General features: G+C 35.5%; 2 protein-coding genes across 5 annotated transcripts in view; one reads left to right on the top strand and one right to left on the bottom strand.

The window, feature by feature from the left end:
* LOC135775928 (alpha-2,8-sialyltransferase 8F-like) overlaps positions 1 to 22,109 on the top strand; it is a 1,056,838-nt gene that overhangs the window by 169,167 nt on the left and 865,562 nt on the right. The window lies entirely within an intron of this gene.
* Positions 11,607 to 22,109, bottom strand: part of LOC135775923 (alpha-2,8-sialyltransferase 8F-like) — a 97,229-nt gene continuing 86,726 nt past the window's right edge. Inside the window, exon 6 of one of the 2 annotated variants that reach the window (XM_065286497.2) lies at positions 11,607 to 14,136. In XM_065286497.2, the coding sequence (XP_065142569.1) occupies positions 13,674 to 14,136 (463 nt within the window). In that variant the 3' untranslated portion in view covers positions 11,607 to 13,673. The remainder of the gene's footprint in view (positions 14,137 to 22,109) is intronic. The other variant, XM_065286496.2, reaches the window with a different exon arrangement.

Genomic DNA, 22,109 nt, shown 5'->3' with positions numbered 1-22,109 from the left:
TACAATTTATAGTCACATTATTTCCTGCAGTCTGTGTACATTGAGCACACATACATAACTCTGTAGTATTTTCTCAACCGGATGCAAAAATACCTTGTGCATATTATGCGCAGAAGAATTGTGCTGAAGTTCATGTCCTATATTTATCTCTTTTTTACATATCACATGATTCTTATCACAGAAACATGCAAGGCAATGACAACACGCATTATTAAGGTCATGGAGTCACGTGCTGTACATTCTGCAGGGTTCCTGTCTTACATAAGATTACATAAAGAAATGAAATTATAAAATGTTTGCCTTTTTAAAAAGTATGTTTTCATTGCCTTTATATGAAAACTTCGTAAGAACAACTTTCAACAACTCAACTTTGACTTTGTACAATTATCAGGAGATAAAGCGTGAACTCAGTGAGAGATGCTGTGCGCTGCATTGCCAAGTCCTCTTCCTTTTTGCAGACTTCAGATTTAGGGTACTTTTAAACTGTTTCAGCAAGTTTATTTTTTTCTGTGTGTTAAAGATGTAAGAATTAAATGTATTATTTATTGGAATTTGGGCCATGAATAGTGATTGGGAAGCTTTTTGGATAGTTTTTAATGTTCATTGGGCAGGTTTGATAAGCGAATCTGGCAACACTGGTTGTGGGATTGAGCTGACATCATTAGATCGTATTATATATAATGTAAAAACATTTTAATTAGATTGCAATGTTTAAGGTACACTGTTAGATGTCGCTGTAGATTTAGCAGTACTTTACTGTAAAAATCCACAGTACTATACTGTATGTGTACATTACAGTACAGTACTGCAGTTCATAATGCATTCTGGGTAAATTTGTTTGAGCGGGAAAATTTTACAGTATATTTTGGTCTTGATGTAACCTTGCTGTAGCCATTGCTGTAATGTGCCAGGTGTACTTGCAATAATCAGAGAAAGTGCGCCAGAGTCAAATCACACAGACAGAGCACAACTCCTGGCTGCAGCTGAAGGAGGACAATTGATTTCTGGCAGTTCGGTAAGTTTGAAATATTTCTGTTTCATGAAAACTTAATTTTTAGTTTAAGAATGTTGTCAATAGTTTGTCACAATATTGTTTTAAACGTGCAATGAGAGAGAAAAACGGTCGCCAACAAAGTTTCAATCTCCCCCAGAAAGTAAGCTTACACACAGATGTCTACCGCTGCTTTAACTCGCTTTACACCTTTTTTTTTAATGAATATAGGGTTGTTTTAACTAAATTATGAGGGTTTTGATGAGTTTATATTGTGTTGAAAGTGTGGTGACAATGGCCCTCATTTATCAAAAGTACGTACACCAAATTTCCAGCGTACACCTGGCGTACACCCAAAACCACGGTGACTTTGAGATTTATCAATATGGACGTTGGCGTACGGCACGCTCAAATCCTACGCCTGCTCAGGAGGTGGTGTACGCACATTTTGAGTTAGTGCAGAAATGCGCAAACACTTCCTAACACCCCAAAACGAACTGACAAACGAAAATATATGATATGACCCACTGTAGAAAAACAAAAACATAGTAATTATAAACTTCAGTGTTTATTTTTATGCAACATGTACTTCAATGTTTAATTTGTGAGACTTTACCGAAGCATTTGATTTGTAGGCATATTCCTTCAGTTGAGAGCCTGTGCGCTTTACCTGATGTTTCAGAGCGAGCATGTGAACGGAGCGGAGCGGAGCCTTGAGCGGTGCGGTAATATTACCATCAAAGCGCTTCTCTAAAAATTCTGCTCGCTCAGCACCGCTCGTTGAACCCAGAACGCCCTTTAATAATTTGCTAGTTCGAGAATCTGTAAAAACGTCTAGCAATAAGTTATGGAATTCAAGCCTTCTACATAAATGTAAAGTAAAAATCAAAGTTAAGATTGGACAGGAAGAAAACATTGAAAAGAAGTGCGGAGAGACTGTAAAAGTCAGCAAATATTCATCCTGGAATCTGAAGCTGCACATTGAAAGAAAACATGGTAATAATGCATCAAAAGGTAAGCTAGTTACATACCATTCGATGATAAATAAATAGCTACACATGAATAAGGTAAAATGCTTGTGTTGAATGGAGCCATAAATCCGATCATGATGACATGCGGACAAAATCATGGCCACGAATTATCTTTTATGCTACATATGGACACTTCTTTTTCTTATTTAGTTTAAAGTATGGCCATAAATATAAAATTCGTTCCCAATATTCAACAGTTTGTTCCTTGGAATTAATTATTATAATATTTCGTAATTACTATTACAATTATTATTACTTCAAATTATGAATTAGTCTAGTAAAACATGTGGATGTCGTGGAAACAAATTGTTAATTTGAATTATATCCGGAGCTCCGTATCAAACTGGATCTTAGCTAACAAACAACTGTATGTAAATACAGAAAAACACACTACAAAAGTTACTACATCATTTTAAAATATTATTTTAAAAAAACTTAACCGAACCATTAAGCAGACATATAATTTAGATGTAGGCAACATTAAATAATAATAATAATAATAATAAATAATTATTCTTCTAAATATCAATTAAGCGTCATTAATAATAAAAATAATAATACAAATTTTACAAAACGTCATGCAATTATTAATGTGTTTTTAAGCCCGCTCTTTAAACTCCCAAATAAAACAATTTTGTTTCTTTCCACTTCCCTGGTGTCTCGTCTTTGCCGTCTTCCATGTGTCAATGTCGTAAAATGAGGGCGTGGGGGAGGTGGAGACTTGAATTTATATGGGCGTGTTATTCTTATGACGATCGTTTTCAGACGCCGCATTTATGAAGGGCAGATATTGCGTACACCTGAATTTCAGAGCTACGCACAGGTTCATAAATCAGGCGGTGAGAGGAATGTAAGCATAATCTTAGGCCAACATATACGCCCGTTTCTACGCAAGAATGATAAATAAGGGCCAATGAAACTATTTTTAACGAAATGGACAAAGACAACCCGCCAGCGCGGTCTTGCGGTCCCAGCATAACGGTCGTTTATCTCGGCGTTTCATCCGTTCAGTTAGCGTCAGAGAAAAGTATTAAGTTCGACTGTTTGGCAAGGCTGACTCGTGGTTGTAAACAGACAGGACTTGACACGCCGTACACATCATACTGTAGTACCGCAGTCCTCCTCCACAGAAGTGAAAACAAGAAACCTCATATTTAACTGGATACATGCATCGAACTCATCGCAGCTTTAACTTCGACCAAATATCATTCAGACCTGGGCTCATCTTAATATCAGATGAACGAAAGGGATTGCCGCGCTTATTGTTGTTGTTATTATATTACGGTATATCAGCAAAAGCAGAGAATATCTTCTCTAAAGCGTTTTACACGTCCAGTAAGTTGTCCAATACATTTTTATGGCATATTGTTTCCACCACTTCAGATGCATTACATGCAGTATATTTAAGTTTCCAAAACACATCAAATCAATGCACGAAAAGAGAATGGGCTCCGCATTTACGTACCTTTGTCTTCTCGTCTCTGTCATCTGATCCTTCATCTCTGGATGTAAAATAGTCCATTATAACATCGTGTAGGAAACTGGCATCACCAGGATTGCTCAGATTTAGGCGATCATGTTTATCTTTAAAGTGAGCAGCTAGCTACTAACTTGTTAAAAAACTTTGCGTGAAATAGCGTGTTACACCGCAGCCGGTCCGGGTAAAACATTAAAGGGACAGTCTTTTTACCTTGTCACTATAAATCGCTATTTTCTGCACTAAACGAGACATTTTCAGAGATTTTCTGTAGACAAGATGTTATAATTAAAAAAAGACTTATTTAGATATTTATATATAATATATAATATAACAACTAATATATATATATATATATATATATATATATATATATATATATATATATATATATATATATATATTTGTTTTACAACTGACTTAAAACTTACAGTAATGTTTTATTTGTTAGCATAGCATGATATTAGATTTAAACACTTAATACATTTTTAAATCAATCACTTTGTCTCTGCACAATGAACATTATCAAATATTATTAATGTTGTAAAATATATTGTTCATTGTTAGTTCATATTAGCTAAGGCATTACCAAATGTTAAGTAATAAACTATTGTAGTAAAGTGTTACTAAATTTTCTTTTACCATTTCCTTCACAATGTCTATTTATTTCTATGGCTAACAGATTTTGTAACATTTGTCTTTTTTACAGTCTTACCATTGCTTGTAAGCTGGATTGGGTAAGATGGATCATCTTTAAAGGCACCAGGCAAGTACATGATGTACAGTTACAAGTCATGTATTTTTTCGACTGCAATATTAAATGCTTTCACGTCACATGCAAAATTACACAGGAATGTGGCTGACTTTTTATTTGTAGTTTACATGAGTGTCCTTGCACTTTATCAGGAGTTAAGGCAGATGTGGAGGCACAACGGGTGACACCAGACACACACCAAGCACATTATGTTCGGTAAGTTTGTACTTTACCACTACAGCTTCTTTAAATACCCATGTATACACTCATTCACAATTCCCACACACAACACTGTAACACGACCATACACAACATGTACACAATTGTCTAAGTTTGCCATGTAGAAATATACAAACAGAAATATTCAGACTTTGGTTATAAGAAATTTAATTTAATAATTGTATTTATTTAGCAGAGGTGTCCCTGGACTTTATTGACAAAATATTTTGTTTTCAGAATAAAAAGTTGTGTCCAAATCAGTAACAGTTGTACTTTCTGTTCAGGACATTCAATCATGACATGACCCATGTGGATGCTGTCCATTGAGGAAAGAGTTTGTTCCGAGGTAAGTGAATCTTCTGTATTTTAATGTAATTAGGTGTGGAACAGTAGAATAAGAGCAAAAGGTTTCAGAATAGGAGTAAATTCAAGGCTGAGTTTAATTTTTTAAGAATCTTTTTCTATCTTATATTTGTTGACTTAATGTTTATGATATTTCTAACAGGTTTCTGGATAGAATTAATTCCAAAGATGGGAAAAAGTGCACATCCAGACAAGGAGCAAGCAAAAAGACAAGGAACTTGGTGCAGAGAAAAGCTGTGGCCATTAACCCCCATGTGAACAGCTTCATGCAGTCCCTGATTGAGTTCGAATGGACGACTTCAAAGTAAAGGCCACTGTGGTCTGTCTGCCAGTTTAATGCATTTATTTTTAGTGTTAAATGAAATTCAAGTAGAATATTTAAAACTATGGGCCAGTGTTCTTTTTACCACAGTGAAATGTTACCTTTTAGTCGATGATGGACTTTAAACTGTAAACTTCAAACTATGGAACAGTGTTCTATTTGCCAGAGTTAAATATGTTACAGCAGGGGTCTCCAAACTTGTTTATACTTGTTGATTTTATTTTATGTTACTTGATTATATGTTTATTATTGTTTAAAATCTTGTTTTAAATATGTTTGTTTCAATTAAATGTTTTTTTTAAATAAAATTTTGATACAAACATTGCTTGGATTGCCTTTTAATTCATTATGTTTTAATTTAGCATTTTTACCATATTAATAACTATAGATTTAAACCTAAATCTCTAGCTATTTTATATTATATTATTGTATTAATTGTAATAAGTAATAAATAGTATTTATGGGTCAATATAGACATTACAGCAAATTACTGTAAAAATAGACTACTGTAATAAAATATTGTAAAATTACAGTACAGTACTGCTTTGTAACTATACAGTACTAGTTTGTGTACTGTAAATGGTATTACAGTACAGTACTGTAAAACCAAAATACAGTAACTTACTGGCAACCGTGCTGCCAGTACCGTACTGTAAAAATACAGGGAAATCGTTAACAGTGTACATGTAAACTGTACTGTCTTAACCTAAATCATTAAATTCATTTGTATTGACAATTTTTTTACATGTAAACAGGGCACTTTGGTTTTCCAAAGTTACTAGCCACTCATCATGTTCGCTGGCCACAATTTTGTTGTTGGAAAAATATATTTTATATTATTAAAATTGACTTTGGCATGCTAAAATTACATATATTAGCTGGTATATACCTGGTATTAATACAGATCATATCATATATTTAGCTCCATGAAAAACAATCTGCCACTGAAAAAAATCTTGAACTTTATCGGCTTCTTCTGAACTCTTTTCATCATCATCATAATCATCATCATCATTGTCCTCTATCGCCCATTGTTTACTTTAGGAAAGTGTATTTTGTTATACTGTGACTGTCAAGAAGGGTTTGTGTTTGCAGTTGCTTGTTCTGTTCATCTTACCCAGTTCATATCACCGTTTACCATCACTCTGTTGGATACGTGTTGTTTGTTTAATAAACTACCTGTTGATTTGACATCTATGTCAATCCCATCTGCCTGCCTCCCATAACAAAAACAATAACATTCACATAGAGAATAAGATGTAATTCTGGAGGTGCTAAGGTTATACAGCTGGGTGTTAAGGCATTCTCCTAACCTAAAATAAAGTCAGATGTATTCTCCAAACACACTGAAAACTGTTTTGAATAACTTGAAAGTTTTAGGTTGAGGCAATACTCAATCCAACCTAAAACAGGGGACATTACTCCATCTGTGATTTCAATAGATTACTCTTAATCTAACACCCCCTCCAGTATCTTTATTTTAAACACTTAAATCATAATAGAAATTACTTGACACGTTTTTAAACTAAGAAACATTAACAATTTATTTTGCCAGGCAGGTTACACTTAAATCAACCATTCTGTTATTAAAACTCATCAATAAAAAATATTAACATTAATATTTTATATGATTTAATATTTTATAACATTAATAAACCTCTCCACTGGTGGGTTTCCTTTGATTTCGGACAAAAGTATGTGTGCATTCTTGCCTAGAGAGTGTGCACGCACTTTAAATCTCTTCAATCACTTCCATGCAATTGTTTTATCTTTCCCGAAGTGTACGTGTGTGCGCTCAGACTGCGTCCCGTACATTCGCAAATCCATCAGCTCTCACGCTCTCTCTGGTAAAAAGGTGGTGCTTTGGTTCGCAACGCTCCGCTGATCGCACGCGCCTCTCAACAGTCTCAGTACGTTGCGCTGGGTGCAGGGAGTGCTCATGGAAGTTTTAGTTTCCCAGTATCAGTTTGCATTGTTTATAATTTCGCATAACTTTTAAGAAAATTACAATAAAAAAAGTATATTCAACCAGCCAAAGTGGCCACAGCCGAAATCTACCCGCATTTGGCGGGTGTTATTGTCAAGCCCTGCATAAGATCATGTTTTATTTTTTTTTTGCAGATACCCAATTATGTGAGCCTGAAGGCTAGAAGGAAAGTTAAGGTTAAATAATTTTTGATGAAGAGATAAAAGGGGTTGAATGAATGTAAACAGCCCCACCTGAGGGTCAAATGCAGATTATATTGCTTTACATTGTTATTGTTTAACCTGCTGCCTTACAATATTCATACATACTGTTTTAGAGCTGTGACAACTGTCGTGTGAACAGAACAGACCCTACAGTAGGTTTATCTACCTGTTCTTCTGAACTGCCAATAATCAATCCAAATGTCATAATATGAGATTAATTCAACTCTCTACCATGATGAAGAAATTTTTTTACATAATATTATTCACCCAAAGCAATAAATATTAAACAAAGTCTTTATTTGCGTCTTTATGCTAACCGATTAGCCAGATATGCTCACATTTACAAAGCCAGTTACTAAACCATCAATATCACTTTAAAAAGTATAATACATTGTATTACCATGTAAACTCTGATTGGATGGTTGAGGGGTACTCATGTTTATGTAATGATCTGTTTGAATCAAGATATCTCCAAACAGCTTCTTACTAGTTCCTTTTGAGATTGAAGATATCTCCAAATAAATAAGTACTAGTAGTTATTCTGTTTTTGATATCAACTAATCATTTCTGATAGTATCTATTCCAACAGTGACAAGTATCTTTTTAAATATTACTAGTAACTAATAATTAGATACCAGTAAGTATTATTTAACACTGGTGCTCAATCATTAGATACTAGTACCTATTTATAGACACTAGTAGTTATTCATTAAGTACTAGTACTTATATCTTAGACACTAGTGTCTTTTACAATAGGTACTAGTAACATTTTTAATCCTACTAGTCACAACTGTTTTTGTACCTGTCATATGGAATGACTAGTCAAAATGGCCACTGTATAGTAAAATTAAAAATCTTACTAGTAAAATAAATTATCTTACTAGTTTCTATTAAAAAAGTACTAGTGTCTAATGAATAAGTACTAGTATTTATTAAATAAGTACTAGTAACTAATTAATAAATACTAGTATCTAATAAATAAGAACTAGTATCTATTTAAAAGGTACTAGTATCTTATGAATAAGTACTAATATTTGTTTAATAGGCATTAGTATCTAATAAATAAGTACTAGTATCTAATGAAAAAGAACTAGTATTTAATGAATAGATACTAGTATTTATTAAATAAGTACTAGTATCTAATTAATAAGTACTAGTATCTAATAAAGAAGCACTAGTATCTAATGTTAAAGTACTAGTGACGATTGGAATACATACTAGTCAGAATTGAATAGTTGATATCTGAATGACCGATCTTCATAGAAATCAATGGGAAATTTTTGAAATTTGTTACTAGTAACAATGGAATAATTACTAGTCACTATTCCAATAAGTACTATTATCTAATGAATAAGCACTAGTATCTATTTAAAAAGTACTAGTATCTAATGAATAAGTACTTGTATCTAATTAATAAGTATTAGTATCTAATAAATAAGCACTAGTATCTAATAAATAAGCACTAGTATCTATTTTTTAGTTACTAGTATCTAATGATTAAGAACTCTCTAACCAATAGATACTAGTATCTATTGAATAAGTACTAGTATCTAATGAATAAGCACTAGTATCTAAAAAATAAGCACTAGTATCTATTTTTTAGGTACTAGTATCTAATGGTTAAGAACTAGTATCTAATCGAATAGATACTAGTAACAAAAAAATAAGAACTAGTACCTAAAAAATAGATACTAGTAAATGTAAATGAAAAAATGTCAAAACGGCTTGCCATAGTCCAACATGCTAAATGATTAACACACAGGCTAAAATAGGTTTCTTAGAGGAGAAGGGTGTGGATGACTAAATGGCAACCTTTGTTCTTATAAAAAATGTAGTTGTAGTGCAACATTTATAAGCTTGGTTTAGGTCTCAGTCAAGCAAGCCCTTTTTAAAGCATCTGAATCTAGTCTTTAATTAGTTTTAAAGAACAACATTTCTACATCTGCATTAATACATTTGGCTGATGTGCACTCAACTGAAGATATATATTTATCAACATCTGTCATTTCTTCATAGAGCTTTCAGTTTAGTATGTGTGTGTAAATGTTTATGCGTATAGACTAATTACTTATGTGTGGGGCTCAGTGTACACCCTTCAGAATCACAACTAGAAGTAGCATAGCACCCTAATGAAAGAATCGATACACGGCTTTGATTTCCCAGATATTAATTCCACTGTGATAAAGGTCTATTCAGTCCGTCTGGTGTTTTTTGTTTTGTGTAGGTGTTATATTTGTTTGGTCTAAATAAAAAAACATCCCTATCCTTCAGGTTTCCTGTGGATGACCAGTTGTCAGTCACGGCATCGTAGTGTGAGCTTTTAAATAAGGATGTGTGTCACCTTCGGGACAGGTGGCGCGATCCAAGTCCGACCTGGAAATGATGGCTATGTTCGGACGAGCAGCCAGGGAGGTTGGCCTTGAGTGGTTTCTCGGTGCCTGGCCATGTCAGCCTCAGACGTCACGCCGACAGAATGCTGGCTAAACGTCTGATGTTTATCAAACACTTTTCTGGAAACCCTGTGGGAACGTCACGTCATCTTTGATTGGTTGAAATATAAAACCAATCAAAGACGACGTGGCCGGCAGATAAAAATAATGCGTGCCAATATTAATTGGTCTTTCTAGCGAGTTCCCAATTTTTCGGTCATCGACGTGACATCTCCATTCCATACATTCACGAAACGGGGTTATATCTGTAACTGAGACATTTTAGGTTGAACAATTCATCCTTGCAAGATTCAAGTCAATTAACAAAAACATTTGTCTAAAAGATAACCTAATCTGGCAAATTGTCAATGTGAAATATTAGTTTAAGGTGTCCCCAGAATGTGGCTTTGAAGTTTCAGGATCCTTTTTGTGTTTTTTTGTGTGTCCCTTAAAATGCAAATTAGCTGCTGCTTTCCTTACTGTTTACTGTACTTATGCTGGAAAAATACACCAATAAGTACAGATTAATAAGACAATCACCTTACTTCATTGTTTATAATGACACGTGGTAATGAATTTATGACATAACTGTGGTCTTGTTGCAAGTCATGTGTTGTTCATGTTGTAAGGTTTACTGACTATGTTGCTGAGGTGTTTTTGTCTGTTCCCAGACTGTAATCCCATGGGGGTTTGTTTTTTTTCTCCTCCCCTCCCTCATGTAATGCTGTACTTCTTCCTTAATGCTCTGTTGGCCTGTTCTGTCTACCCCCTTGTTTTTATGTATTGTATGTATGGACAGGTTGATGGTTTCATTTCACTGGTACCTGTGACCATGTGACAATAAAGCTTCATTCATTCATTTAGTCTTTGGATGGTTGTGGGCGGGGACTCCGCAAAGTGGCATCAGTTTGTTCAGAAAACACCAAAAGGTAATCCCATGAGAATGTTTTTACTGGGATTTAACCCTGGTGAACCCAAGAACCCTTATCTTGGCAGCAATTAACATTTGCCAAATTTGACCGGGATCTCCAGGGTTAAAAAAAATGGAGTGGGCAGATCTTCACTACAGGTTTGTTGTGTAAATACACAGGTGACAGACAGTTAAACAACATGTACAAGTGAAATTCTAGTATTAGGTGACCTTCAAATTTTTAATCTTTTAATCTTTAATCTTGTTTGTCTTGATGACATCAATCTGTTAACTCATCCAACTGTCAGCTCCATTTCTAAATGAACCAATTACTTTTCTAGATCAGACCAGTAAAAAAACCCTAGCCACACCCTCTACAAGTTAATCTTTAAAAGCAAGCTGTTGGTTTGAGGATCCTACGCACCTTGCATTCTTTGCATATAGGGAAGTACGGGGATTGATTGTGCCAGGAAACTTCAACAAACATGATTGCAGTTTTTAACAGCTAACTTTAGTATAAAAATAAGTTGATTAAGTAACCTACTATCAGTGTAAGACGATTTGATGTCGCTGATGAGGTACAGAATAGGATTTGTATTTAATGTATTTTATGAGTAAAACACTTTGTTGCAGAAACTATATAGACCAGGGGTTTTCAAACTTTTTGTGCGTGTGGACCACTATTTGTAATCAAGAATTTTCGCGGACCACCTCATAATAAAATGTGTCTACACAAAGTCCTGAATTAATCTGCACCTCTAAAAAGGCTTACTAGCACTAAAACTATAACTGGTCATCACATCAGTACAAAAGATTCTTAAAACATATTCTTAAAAAAATATATATTATTATTAAAAAAATATATTATTTTATATTTTATTTAGCCTTTACACGGACACCTGCAGTACCCTCACAGACCACTAGTGGTCCGCGGACCACAGTTTGGGAATGGCCGATATAGACTATTTCATGACAATCGTACAAATTAAAGTAACCTTTAACATTTAAAAAAATATATATATTAAATCACGTTTGACTTGAAATGTTTGCATATTTCTCCTGCTTCAGAGAGGATGAGGCAGGGGCACTTACCTCATCATCATAGCAATGGTTTGTAAAGTCAGATTGCATCAAATTTAGTTGCATTTGTTGTATAATCATATCAAAACTGTCAAGTTTTCACGTAATTACATTTCTATATACTGTATTGTTTAGCAATTATTATACATATTGTGTCCTATATGGGTTAACTTAATAGTTATGCAAATAGAAATCACCCATTCAGTGTTTGCGATCTCATAAATAAGCAAATAAGTATGTTCATGTACAGCATGAAACAATAAACTCTAAACACACCCAGCAATCATTATTAACCCAGGGTGAAGTATAAACTCTGCAAAAGAAGATAACCCAAATGTATTTTCTTAAATATATAGGAGTTAATTGTCCAAGATAGAAAATAGAAAATATTTAAATAGTTTTATACACAGAGCAGAGGTGGGTAGAGTACCCAAAATCTGTACTCAAGTAAAAGTACAAGTACTTATACAAAAATGTACTCAAGTAAAAGTATCAATATAATTGTTAACTTGAGTAAGAGTAAAAAAGTATTAGATGAAAAAACTAATCAAGTAGTTAGTTACTCGTTACTTCCGATCTGATAAAGAAGTAGCGCAAAAGCACTGAATTTCAGACTACTTGGAGGGTTTTCACAAACCTCTCCTTAAAAGTCTCATTGTTCTGCTTATATAGAAGTAAAGCAGCCTATCTCAGTCCTGCAATGGGTACATTAACATCACATAACGTGTCATTTGAGAAAAAATCTCAAACACACACACAGATGTTTTTCTGATGGTTAACTCTGTATTTATTTTCATGTTCACAACACAAACTTGTCAGCATCTGCCTTTAAACATGCAAACGGTAAACAAAAAAGAATGTGTGTGTCTGTTTGTTATCATGTTTTTATATGAATAGGTTATTTTCATTTCCATTAAAGTGCAATTACTGAACATAAACAGGAGCAAATCAACTCTACATTTATTATAATATATAATACATGTTTCTTTAAAATCAAACTTTATTCTTTTATTTTTATTCATTTATTCTTTAGGAAGGATTTAAATAAAATACAATCCCGTTTTTATTTGAATGTATTTTCTACACATTAGTGAGGTGTCTGGATTTGTGTACAAATGCAAGACGTCCTTACATTTTGCTGTTCAGTTTGTTTAGTTGTGGGGAAATTATACGGAAATGTGCAGATGAACGTGCTGTTTGTATGATTTAACTTACACTAGGTTTTGTCATCGCTTGCACAAGAGTTCATATGGCAAAAAAGACTCAGACAGTGTGTGAAATGACCATTAATAGTGTTCAAATAGACATTACTGACACTTACTTCAGGTTGGATCTTGAATTCTTGTACGCTGAGATGTCAGCTCGTTCATTGAACAAAGCATGCATCGCATTATGAAACTATTCTTTTTGACCTCTTTGAGTGAAAACATAGACCGAACTTGAAGCCGCCATGCATGATCTGCCTCCGATATCTCGCACAACGCACACGCGCCCTCATCTGCTTCTCCTATAATCTACGCGCGGTCACACGCGCTAAAGGGTGACGCAGCATGTCTCGCGAAACTTTCGAACACACCCTATAAACTTTAATAAAATATATATATTCATTAATTATTACCATTTGAAAGTAGCGCAGTAAAGCCCCCGAATGTAGCGAAGTAAAAGTACAGTTTTTTCACTAGAAATGTACTTGAGTAAGATTAAAAAGTACCCATCCTTAAATTTACTCTAAAAGTACTAGTTACCCAAAAAATGTACTCAAGTACATGTAACGAAGTAAATGTAATTCGTTACTACCCACCTCTGCCAAAGAGCAGACCAAAAGTCAAAAACATTCACAGCCACCCCCCTCACCAATCAACCATTAAATAATACAGTAACAGAAATCAGCAACAGGAGAACCTCTGTTATAAGCAGGGCTGTAGGTGCAGTGTTAGCGCCCCCTGGCTGTGAAGCTTCAGTAAGTTGAGAAACTCTTTTGGCATTGCGTGAACACCACGTTTGGGTCCTACATTGTCAAAATAGTGATGTGGAATTTCCTGCTGCTCCAGATTGGTGTCAAATGGCCAGAATCCATAAACGTGCACGTGATCACACAGCTCTAGTGCTACATTAATTAACATGAACCCGCTGGAGAGGCGTACGGGTTTCAGGCCCTGCCTCTTCCAGAAATCACCCAGGTTCTTCATGTAACTGGAGGAAAAGAAGACCATCTGTTGTTGGGGTCTGATTGGATGGAGCACTTTGAAGGTATTGACGGATAGCCGAGTGTAGGCTGCATATGTAAACGCTGAAATGATCAGTATGGAGTTACCATACACACTCACACGCTCCACTAATGGACCTGGGTTAGACTTCAAATTTTTGTAGCTGTAGAGAAACAAACAAGAGACACATTCACAAACCCTCTTAAACAATAGTTGATATAAAACATTGATATGAAACAAAGATTACACTGAAAACTAAATTCTATGATATAATAAATACTTAAATGAATCACAGTTAAATGAATATGCCAGTAGTTTGCTAAGAAGCCTTCATAAGAAGTCAATTTAATACATTTATGTGGAAGTTAAAAATTAGTTTGGGTGTCAGTTTCATTTTCATCTCATCAAACATAAGTTATCCATTTTGTATTCAAGTCTGTCAATCTTATGAAGAAAAAGTTGTTCACAAAGGGCACACGCTCTTGGATTCTATTTGCACAGTTTTTTAATATTGGTCTGTGTGAACACATGGGGGCAGTCGGTTTAGCGCTGTAATTTAGCAAAGTAACGTTTCTAAGTCAACATCTTATCTCTGTGTTAAAACAAAACATCCTGCATAGAAGTGAGGTTCTAAGCCGTACAAGGAAATAAAAGGTGGATATAAAAGCTATCAGTGGTGTCAAAAGTATTCATATTCATTACTCAAGTAGAAGTATAGATACTAGGGTTTAAAAAGACTTTTGTAGAAGTTGAAGTATCAACTCATGCTTTTTACTCAAGTTAAAGTGAAAAAGTACTGGTTTCAAAACTACTTAAAGTATAAAAGTAAAAGTAATGTAAGGAAAAAATGTCGTTACGGAAAAAAGCCTAGGCCGCACCACAGGGGCCTTTTGTGCACTACCCTATCTCCTCTAAAACATGTTTCTAAAGGCCATAATAACTATAGTGTTATATTAAAAATGTTAAAGGGGTCATATTATAGGGCTAAAAAGCACATTACTGTGTGTATTTGGTGTAATACAATGTGTTCGTGTGGTTTATGGTAAAAAAATAATTCTTTTCCACATACCATACATTTTTTTAGCACCTCTAAGTCCCGCCCATCTGAAACAGGTCGATTGGTACAAAGCTCATCGTTGTGAAAAAAACGCGGTGTCAACGGGTGTGAACTGATTGGCCAGCTATCCAAGTGCGTTGTGATTGGCCGAATACCTCAATAACGTAATCGGAAATATGACGCTCCTTGCCAAGTTTTGGAAGATGAGCTCCCAAAACAATAGTGAAAGACACGAGATACTATCGTATTTACTACTACCTTATCAACACGAGCCTGAATCTGGCCCAGAAAACACGGATGGCTAAGCTAATCTTTCAACTTTAGCAGCGCGATGTGAGCAGAACGTAACAGATGGTAAGGTAAGGATACTAAAACATAAACCATGTTTGCATTTGTGAACGTAGAAACAACTAATCTAAGCACTATTCTGCACTTCTCAAATCTCGCGTTTGGATCATCATTAGGAAATGCATTAAAACACTCTGCACCAAACTCGTCTTTGAATCGTCAGTGAAGAAATGTATTAAATATGAAAACATCGGCTACTTACAGGATGTCAATGTAGTTGCAAAATTACAACTGCTCCACTTTTTAGACGAAGCCTTTGTGTACATCCAGCGGTTGTACTCCGCGATGTTTAGAAAGTAATCCTCCTTAAACTGTGCAGCACACAATCGAACATTTGGGCTGTACTGTACTGAAACAGTGTTGTAAATAAAACCTAACCACTGGTTTCTTAATGTTGGAATGCCAACCAAAGTAGTTTTGCAACGAAACACAGCGTCTGCTCGACATGGCGGAAACAACAATACTACAGCGTGATTGAAAGTTACACCCTCTATCTTTGGGTATATGAGGGTGGTGTTATGAAAATGTTCAAACCAGTATGACGTCTAACTGCATGGGCGTGTTAAACGAGCCGTTTTAGGTGGGCGTGGATGAGGCTTCACATTTTAAAAGAATATCTCTTTGGATTTGAAACTTTAATTTTTGCAACTTTACAGATCTTTTATGTGCACAGAAATCATTTAACACTCTAAAAACAAAGGAAAACATGCAATCTGACAATTTGACCCCTTTAATGTAAAAAAATTTGGGATGCACTAGGGCCAGGGGTAGGCAACATCAGTCCTGGAGTGCCAATGTCCTGCAGATTTTAGCTCCAACCCTTATAAAACCTTGGCTACCTGTAGTTTCAGGTGACTTTATAAACCTTTATTAGTTTGTTCAGGTCTGCTTGATTAGTACATCGGCACTCCATGTTGCCTACCCCTGCACTAGGCTATCTGTTTCAACCACATACGGTACATGCCCATTAAAAATGAACGCATTTCAATACAATGCGAACAAATACATTAAAGCAGTGGTTCTCAAACTGGGGGCCGCGAGATGGTGCCAGGGGCCCCAGTTTTATAATAGTTTATGAAATACATTACTTTATTATAAATTCTGTGTAATTAAACCTCAGAAAAATAAGGCTACTAAACAAAAGCAATACATTGTATAATTTAATATGTTTTGTTTAATTCAAATTGTAAGTTTTAGAATGTTTGACATACATTTTATTTGGGGGGTCGTGAAGGAATCCACTGTACACAAGGGAGGTGCAAAAAAAAAGGTTTGATAACCACTGCATTAAAGAACCATATATGTGTACTACTGAGCATTAACATGTGTTCCATAGAGAGGAAGATATGATGACTAGTTGCCTATAAATATTGTAATGGTGCAAAAAGTCAAACTTCAGAGCAGGGCCGCTGCTGGCAAAACTTTTACAGTGGTGCCCTCTTTAGTTAAAAAACAACAAAATCACACACAACTATAGTATGTGTGAGAATAGAAATATGCTATTGTTATCATTTATAATTGTATTTTGACAGCAACACAAACTACAATTATACAAATATGCTATTATATATTATAGCCTATATTCCTGCATCTGTACTTGTGTAGCTAATGGACTTTAGTCCACTTTACTTTAGTCAGTATAAATCCAAGCAATTTTGGAGAGTTACTAAATGTCTTTCTTGTCAGGTTTAAGGAAACAGCTGATGTCTATTAACAAAAGCAAAAGTTGGTATCTGTGGTTATGTGTTTTGATTGATTTAACACTCAAGCATTCAGATAAGTAGGTTTTGTTAATGCAAATAAAATTTAGGGTAGTTATTAGCATATACAAAACAACAATGTTTTTAGCATAGATATCTTTGCCATGCTTCAAAACGCAACGCAGCACAATGTCATTTAAGTTGAACAACTGAAGTTACATGATTTAAATTGGTACATTGTTATACTATTTAAATCACACAGATGAGTTGGTGTCAGCAGACAGCTATATATTTACACAGGCTTGTGAATGTGAACTGACCTGAAAGTGATGCGAGAGTTTTATTTCGTACTTTTCCATTTGAAGACAGAATGCTGCGTTCTGTTACTGTACAAACGGATGGTGGATGATATCAAAGCATCGCGAGAGCAAACTGCTCCGTATGCTATCTAATCGCTCTCGCGGTTCTTTTATGTTTCTCTGTGCAGCAGCATCGAACAAACTTTTGATCATCTGCAGTCAGCTGGGGGGGGGGGGGGGGGGGCGGGGATTGCGTACAAACCAATAGGGAGTCGGAATGGTGTATGTTTATACTTCTCATCCAACCACAATCACATTCATCTGGATGATGCTATTTATCAAGATAGGTTTTTTTTAACGATGGCAAGCCGGAATGTAAAAAAAGAAAACAAGCCGAAATAATAGAAGTAACGAGGCGATTTTTAAAATGTAAGGAGTAGAAAGTACAGATAATTGCATGAAAATGTAAGGAGTAGAAGTAAAAAGTCGTCTGAAAAATAATTACTCCAGTAAAGTATAGATACCCAAAATATCTACTTAAGTAAGGTAACGAAGTATTTGTACTTCGTTACTTGACACCTCTGAAAGCTATACAACCCCGTAAAACAGTCCTAGGCCCTCAGCACTAAACCTAACCCTAAAATCTGATGACTGTCAGTAATGTTTTTAAGGATCAACAAGGATGTTGACCCAGGAACATGTGGAGTTCAGTGGAATAAGGGCGTGTGTCGATTTATTTGCTGCATCTGCTTAAAAAGTGTTATCTCATAAATGAGTTTAACATTTATTAGTACTATTAGATAGGACAGCTGGTAAAACTGAACATCACCAAAATCAAAGCAAATAGTATTTCAAATTCAAAGGGTTATTTGGAATGATTTTCTCATTAATTACTCATCCTCATGTCGTTCCACACCTGTAAGAACACAAATTAATTGATATTTAATGAAATCTGAGAGCTTTCTGAGCCCCCATAGACAACAATGCAACTGTTAGGAGTCTGCCATAATCTTGTTGGTAATTATATCTAGTTTTGTATGGCAGGGTTCTAACAGTACTATGTTTTATGTGGGAGAACGTGGTTTTAGTGTTGTCATATTAGACCAAGTTTTTCCCGTGTCTTGTGACTTCTTCCCTGCTCCCTTGTATTCTCTTGTTTTTGTTTTATGTCTTGTTTAGTCTAGTGTACTGTTTTCATGTGTGTGTGTGTATATATATGTTTGTATATATATATATATATATATATATATATATATATATATATATATATATATATATTTATTTATGTTTATGTATATATATGAATATATTTATGGTTTTGTCTTGTTGGTGATGTGGGTGTTTTGTGTTTGTTTCGCAGGTCCACGTGTGCTTCTTCTCAGGTGTTCCTGCTCTGTGTGATTGCTCTCCTCATGTCTTCCTCACCTGTTGCTTGTCATCCCGTCATCTTGTCAGTGTATTTAAGCCCTGTGTGTTTAGTGTGTGGTTGCAAGTTCGTTTGTCAATGTCAGTACTGTGTATGTACTCGCCAGCCACTAGCTTTGCTAGGTTCTAGTCCTGTCTTGTTGTGTGCTTTTGATGCGTCTAGTTTGTTCATTTATTGTTTCCCTTATTCTGTGCTCTCTGCTGCCCAGGAGTCATTCTCTAGATACTGTTTCGGTGATCGCTGACTGTTATAGAGACTGTTTTCTCCATCTGCCTGTTTAAGGACTGCAGTGCTATCTGCCAAGTTGTCCACTGCTCTGCTCTCCTCCTCAGCTCCGACTGTCAGTTGGCTGGGCGCTGTCCAGCGTACCCATTCAGGGTCTGCAGCCGCGGTCCAGCTTGGCTGGTGTATGCACCGCGGCATTGGTTCATCTCAGAGGATCATTTACCCCGTCAGTAAGCAGTGGAACATTTTGTGGTGTTGTGGATTTAATTAACTGTTTTACTATACTCTCTCCCACCGTTCGTTTGTCTGGCCGGAGCCCGAACGTGTGTGGCTTGTCTCCCCAGTGTCTGTGTGTGCTCCTCGCCCCAGCCGTCTGCCTCGGAGTGGCCTTTGCGCCCAGACGTGCCATTGTCTGTTTACATTCATTATCTGCTAAATAAACATTTTCTGTTATCCGCACTGGGATCCATTTGCCTGTTTTCCCCTACCCTAACAGCAACTCACAACTTTCAGGACCTAGAAAAGCAGTAAAGACATTGTCAAAATAGTCTGTGTGACTACAGCTCTTCAATCTTTATTTCATAAAGTCAGTCTGACGTGTATTAATGAAAACAGCACATGCATTGTGTGTCAGCCATAGATATATACTGTATGTATACATAGATGTCACATTCATGCAGCCACTTACCCAATTTATGAAAAAACTGAAGCCAAAACGTTATTTACTAATTTTAAACTCTGTGTATGTTTTGATAATCGTTCTGAATCTGATCTCTAACAAAATCCTTCACAAAAATGCAATTATTTCAGCTTTTTGCCAAAAAAATTTGATTTTTAAAGAAAAATACCCATATTTAAGAGTTTATAAGTAGAGAAAAAATATATAGATATAATAAATGTTTTTCCCATTTTGTTTGTTTATTTGTTTAAAAACAGATGGTCTGTTCTTTAATTTGATATATTTGTATGTTTATATATTTTTAGGAGAAAATTTTCCTGGAAGGCATTTTGTGAAAACACAAAAAATATTGGCGGGTAACTTTTCAAAAAATTAAGGCATGTACTGTATATGGCTGACACACGACACTATTGTTTCACAAATGCATGTGCTGTTTTTGTAAACTTTTAAATGCAAAATATATTATCTTCATTTCACATAATGAAGATTGAACTGCTGTAGTCAAACAGACTATTTTAACAATGTCTTTCCTGCCTTTCTAGGTCCTGATTAGGTCCTAGTTGCATTGCTGTCTATGTGGGCTCAGAAAGTTCTCGGATTTTATCAAAAATACATTAATTTGTGTTGTTACAGGTGTGGAATGAGTTATTAATGACAACATTTTCATTCTGGGGTAAACAAATCCTTTAATATTTAACAATAAGCATCAAATGCCGTTTGCAGTTCTATAGTTTACATTGCACATTTTTAAAATGGGTCAAAAGAGAATACTGAGTGCTTTGGGTCATTACTGTGGCAGGTCAATAGCGAAAACCATTATTCGCTAGATTGGCATATAAACACATAGGAGGGCAAGATTGGCATATAAACAAAACAATCTATGTGAAGTATAACTTGTATAACAGAATAAGTATAAATGCCTCATCTGAAGTTAAGACTTGAATTGTAATAATGAATTATGAAAACTGAAACTTGTCAAGCACTGGTTTGGTTAAATATCCTATTTTCCTTCTCTTGATTTTACATCTCTTTGGGTATGCAAGTGTGTGTTAGTACATGTTAACGATATGCAAAGTTACAAATCCCAAAGTCTACAATGACGCAAAGAGATATCTCCATCTGATATCTCTTTCCTTGGAATACAATGAACACAAGGATTGTAAGGAACAGTTTACTTCATCAGCATGTTGACATGGACGTGCACATCATCATAACTCGCCCGGTTCTGACTCACAGCCGGACAGCCTATGTTTTTTTTATATTTATATTTCATATTCAAAGGAGCAATACAAGAAGCTTTCCTATCCACTATTAAAATGTCCACCCCTTGTTTATCTCCAATTCTTAATACCCAAGATTGAAGACATACTATACTATTTCATGGTTGGTCATATTATGTTCATTTGAAATATTTTTTTTATTGAAAGCATATTGTGGATTTGGCATAAGATGAAAATACAATCATGCACATAAAGGCAGTCAGTTCACAAAAGTAAATGTACACAGATACAATACACATCTTTTTAATGCAATGAAATACCAACCCCAACATTAAACACCAAGAATCGCTCCTGTAAAGCCACTTTGGGAAGGGGACACCGCATATACTCTCGCTCCAGATACATTGATTTCTTGGCTCTATTCTGTAATATTCTTATTATGTGTATTTTAAACGGCAACACAATGCAACTCTTTGCACAATTTAAGAGCTCTGGTCTTCGAAGGGAATATAGGGCATAGGGATGATCACTTCACTTCCATTTGGAATTCGCCTAATATGTGACAAGGCAAAGTTAGTCAGAATCCAGCAGCCATATCACCCTGTAGCCCAGGGGTGGGGAACAGTGGCGGCTGGTGACTTCTTTTTCTGAGGGCGCACGATGCGAAGTTCGTCACAACATGTATGTAGCCCGTCATGTGTGTGGTACGTAATTTCAAAATATGTGTTCTGCACTTTGAGAGATCGTATGTGCATCACGTGTCCTGCCAAAATAAGTGTCTGCTGCAGACGCGTCAAAGGGTTTATGATAAAAGAGACGCTCGCGTTTGCCAAAATACTCGCATAATCTCATGCGTAATCAGAGTTTAATGTTAAGGGAGTGTCTTTTGGAACATGAGCGTCTCTTTTATCATAAACGGTTTTGATGCGTGTGCAGCAGGCACTTATTTTGACAAAACACGTGATGCACACATGATCTCTTAACACGCAGGACACATATTTTGGAAAAGGGAACCACACACATGATACTCCGAACACTTATTTTGAATTCGCACCCCTCGGATGAGGAGTCACGAGCCGCCACTGGTGGGGAACCCTGGGTCCTGGAGGGCCACTATCCTGCACAGTTTAGTTCCAACCCTACTCAAACACACCTGAAAAATCCAATCAAACCCTTCAGGAT

This window comes from Paramisgurnus dabryanus, chromosome 21 (assembly GCF_030506205.2).
Source record: "Paramisgurnus dabryanus chromosome 21, PD_genome_1.1, whole genome shotgun sequence".
Lineage (NCBI taxonomy): Eukaryota > Metazoa > Chordata > Actinopteri > Cypriniformes > Cobitidae > Paramisgurnus > Paramisgurnus dabryanus.
Note: the sequence above shows the minus strand (reverse complement) of the source record. Positions and strands in the feature narration are given on the sequence as shown.